The sequence below is a fragment of the Pteropus alecto genome, unplaced genomic scaffold (genome assembly GCF_000325575.1).
Source record: "Pteropus alecto unplaced genomic scaffold, ASM32557v1 scaffold3, whole genome shotgun sequence".
Classification (NCBI taxonomy): Eukaryota; Metazoa; Chordata; class Mammalia; order Chiroptera; family Pteropodidae; genus Pteropus; species Pteropus alecto.
This window is the reverse complement of record NW_006442484.1, coordinates 45,748,436-45,752,258: the sequence shown is the minus strand read 5'-3', so window position 1 is coordinate 45,752,258 and position 3,823 is coordinate 45,748,436. Positions and strand designations below refer to the sequence as shown.

Here is a 3,823-nt window from a genome sequence, read left to right as displayed (position 1 = left end):
CTTCTTCTTCTCCTCCGTCTCCTCTGTCTCCTCCTCCTCCTCCTCCTCCTCCTTCTTCTTCTCCTTCTCCTCCTCCTCTTCCTCCTCCTTCTCTTCCTCCTCCTCTTCCTCCACCTCCACCTCCTCCTACTACTATTTTCTCCTTTTCCTCCTCCTGAGCGCGCGCTCTGTCTCTCTCTCTCTTAAAACGAAGTTGGTTGCCCCACAGTCAGTTGAAAGATATGAAAGAAATCAAGCCGGGCCAGAGAAAATGAAAGTAGCTCCGAACCTGGGATCTCTGCGCTTTCTCTGGCATATCCATAAAGGAGCCTTTTCGCCACAAGACTACATATTGTGTGAGGTTTTAAACATCTGTATTTAACTTACATACCAAAAAGTTAGCAACCACTACATCGATTGTGTCTGGGTGCTAACGACGAGGCAACCCGTCCCTCAGCTGCTGTTTCCCAGAGTGGCAAAAAGACCTCAAAAAGAAAGTTCGTAGTACCTAAAAATTGCGCTATAGGTTTAGGGTGTATAATTATGGTTTCATTCTTCAATTGCTGTGTGCAGGCTGCCAGGAGAAGGCGATAAGGCATCAACTGAAATGTTTCTTTTTCAGTTGCCAAATATGGATATGTCTAATTTCAAGACCTTCCTAGAGTAGATATTTATAACGGCCTTTCTAGGAAGAAAACCTCCAAGTGAGCACATTTTTCTATACCTGGGTTCATACATATTGATTTAGAAAATAAAACTATTTGAATAAATGGATAATATTAAAAGAGAAGTAAAATTTTATTGGAGATGTTTTTGACGTGGTCTGGTAAAAAATATCATTTTAGACACCACAAATTATATCCTCATTTAAAGACATCACTACTTATGTTAAAGCCACGGAAAAGGGGTGGTGGTGGTGGTGGTGGCAGAAGTGCAAAGCCTGGAGGTTTCAGCGACCAGAATTGATGTTACGTTTTCTTCATCTAAAGGCACATCGTAGTGTTTGGGATAACAAGACTTTATAATAAATAAGAACAGTTTCTAGAGGCAATACAAGCTTGGGAAATAGAACAAATGTATAAAGACTCAGAGGAAATAAGAGAGTTCTGTTTATTTGCATCTCCCTAGGAGTAAAAAGTGATTTTTAAATGCCTGAAGCACTGCCCATGTATCCCAGCTCACAGACATTTTATCTACAAAAATAATCTCTCAGTTGTATAAATATGCAGCACTTTAAAAGTAGTTATTGTCACTTTCAAAAAACATTTTTTTTTCCGTATTGGACCTTAGAGCTCTCCAATTTTCGCATTCGTTAGATGTTTTAAAGCTTTAAGAGAGACCTAGTACATTTGTTCAGACGGTCAAGTTCTTCATTGGGTTCTGGATAAAAGTTCCCACCTATGGCCACATTGATTCAGCCCTTTCAAGGGATTGAGGAAATGGCCTCAATTCTAGTCCCACAGACCAAGGCCAAGGAGAGGGGGTACATTTATATCATCCATGTATACCTCTGACAATTGCAGCCATTTAAATATTTGCATCTAGAGCTGGGGAATTGAAGGAATCCATGGGGATACATTATTTTCAAATTAAAAATTATAAAATCACAAATCTACAAGGTGTATTAAACATATACAACAACTACAACAGCAAGTGAAAGACCCAAAGTCAGAACGATTGTCTTCATTCCAATATTGATACAAAACCCTATTTAATAAAGTTGCTTTAAAGCCATCACAGTACCTCCAGCCTCCCGTTTTTAGATGTTCCCAGTGACCCTAGAGCACTGCCTGCCCAGAGCTGTTTCCACTTGCCTCAGGGCGACTGCTGAGAGCTAATGATTCAATTACCCAATCACAGGATGTGAATGACTGCAAATCGTTCTGCCCTAATGGATTATGAAGATAATCAGTGCTAGAAACAGGCATATAAAGTGATTTTAAAAAATAAAACCCTAAAATCAGAATGGCACTTCTGAAATTCATTTGGGGGAATTATTCAAAAATACTTCAAGTCCTTTATACTGGCCTGGAGGGAGAAACAGAACATTAAAAACATCAAAAAATAAATCCTAGAAAAGAACAAAATCAATAATAAACAAGTAGAAACAGAACTACAAAGTCAGGATGGGGAGCAAAAAGTTTTAGAGCCAGATAAGGGGGAAAAAGAAAAACAATTCACAAAATTGGCCATCAGTGGCAGGGATGTGGGGGGAATTAAATACATATTCAAGTCTTTCCAAAGGTCTTTTGGAGACAATGAAAAGCATTTAAACTCTCTGTGGCCAATCTGGCCCACATCAAGAGACAGTATCTTTGAGCTTGGAGACAATTTTCTTGTCTTTGACTCTTCGATTCTGAAACCAAATGGTCACTTGTCGTTCGGATAGGTTCGTGGCAGCCGAGATCCGCCGCCTCTTGTCCTTGTTAATGAACTTGTTAATGGCATACTCATTCTCCAGTTCTTTGAGCTGCAGTTTGGTGTAGGGCACCCTCTTCTTCCTCCCTCGACGGTAGACACACATGTCTGGCTGATTTAGAGCCACATCCCCTGGTATGAAAAACAGCATGGGAAAAATTAGACAAGAATATCTGAAGCACCTAGCTGGTGACTGTGTGTGTACATTTTGGAGAAGCTACAGGGACTAAAGAAAGCCAGGCTGTTTACATTTTATTATTACTTACACATATTATTTACATGTTATTAAAGAAAGATTATTTACACTTCAAAGTGAAGGCCTATTTGATGGATCATCATGGTTTCTTAAACTGGCATCTTAACAAGCCTACGATTTTATGGTCTTGGTACTGGGGACACTCATAAGGCCAGTTTCTGTAAATACCAGTTGCGCACATACAAATATACACAGACTTAAAAAAAAAATCCAGGCTGTTTGTTCAAGCTTTGATTTCTTGGGTTCCTGTGTTTGGAGCTTGTGATCCTTAGTGGTCACTCTGGGGTATTCATGTCCTTGAAAAGTTGAGCCCAGCTCGGTGACACCTCTTTTGGGGGGAGGGGCCAAGGCCTGAGCAAAGGGCACGCAAAGACCCTCAACTTTAGGAGAAAAACAGGCCTGTGCCCATACACAGGAAGAAAAGGGTTGTGAAAGAGGCAGTTTAAATCAAAGGAGGAATTTACAGATTCACACTAACTGGAGGCATTGTTACATTGAGTTAACTATGGAGGACAGGCGCCCACTCCCCGGTAGGGGTGTACATTCCCAAGTCCTTTCTTTTCTTCCATTCTCTCCCCACCCAAATGTCCCTACCTGGAAAGGATGATTTCCAAAAGTGGGATCCCTGTGGCTGGTCCTTGGCGCAGTACACCTGGCTGTTCCACCCGTTGGCCAGCGTCCAGGACTGGTAGCCCTCCATAGAGATGTATGCCTCGTGCCGAGGCTCTCCGGAGCCGAAGGTAGACACCATGTCTATGTAGCCAGGCACATGTTGGTAGGGGCTAGTGTAGCCCTGGTAGAAGGACACCTCCTTGGCTCGTGCGGGCACCTCGTTGGCCGGTACGCTGCTGCTTGCCAGGCCGGACACGTCCATGTACTTCTCCACCGGGAAGCCTCCCAGCGAGGCGTGCGGCGAGGACTTGAGAGCATTTTGCTGTAAGCCCACGCCGTGAGACATGCGACAGCTATAGTAGCCGTTGCCGAAGTGGTAGCCGTAGCCTAGAGCTGGGGCGCCCGGGGGCGCTGCAGCAGCCGCGCCGGGCGCAGGGCACTCTTTGGCGGAGGGAGCCTCCGGGCGCGCTGCGACCACAGCCGAAGATGACGACGACGAGGCGGAGCCGGCGCGCTCAGAGGTCCCCGGGTATGCGAAGCCAGAGGCCGCCGCTGCCG

At 44.2% G+C, this 3,823-nt stretch overlaps 1 protein-coding gene across 1 annotated transcript in view; it reads right to left on the bottom strand.

Moving 5' to 3' along the window:
• Positions 1 to 1,065: 1,065 nt before the first annotated feature.
• The window catches only part of HOXD13 (homeobox D13), a 3,692-nt gene continuing 934 nt past the window's right edge, over positions 1,066 to 3,823 (bottom strand). The window contains exons 2-3 of the mRNA XM_015596451.2: positions 3,248 to 3,817; positions 1,066 to 2,529 (exon numbers count right to left, since the gene is read on the bottom strand). Coding sequence (XP_015451937.1) covers positions 2,279 to 2,529; positions 3,248 to 3,817 — 821 coding nt within the window. The 3' untranslated portion in view covers positions 1,066 to 2,278. The remainder of the gene's footprint in view (positions 2,530 to 3,247; positions 3,818 to 3,823) is intronic.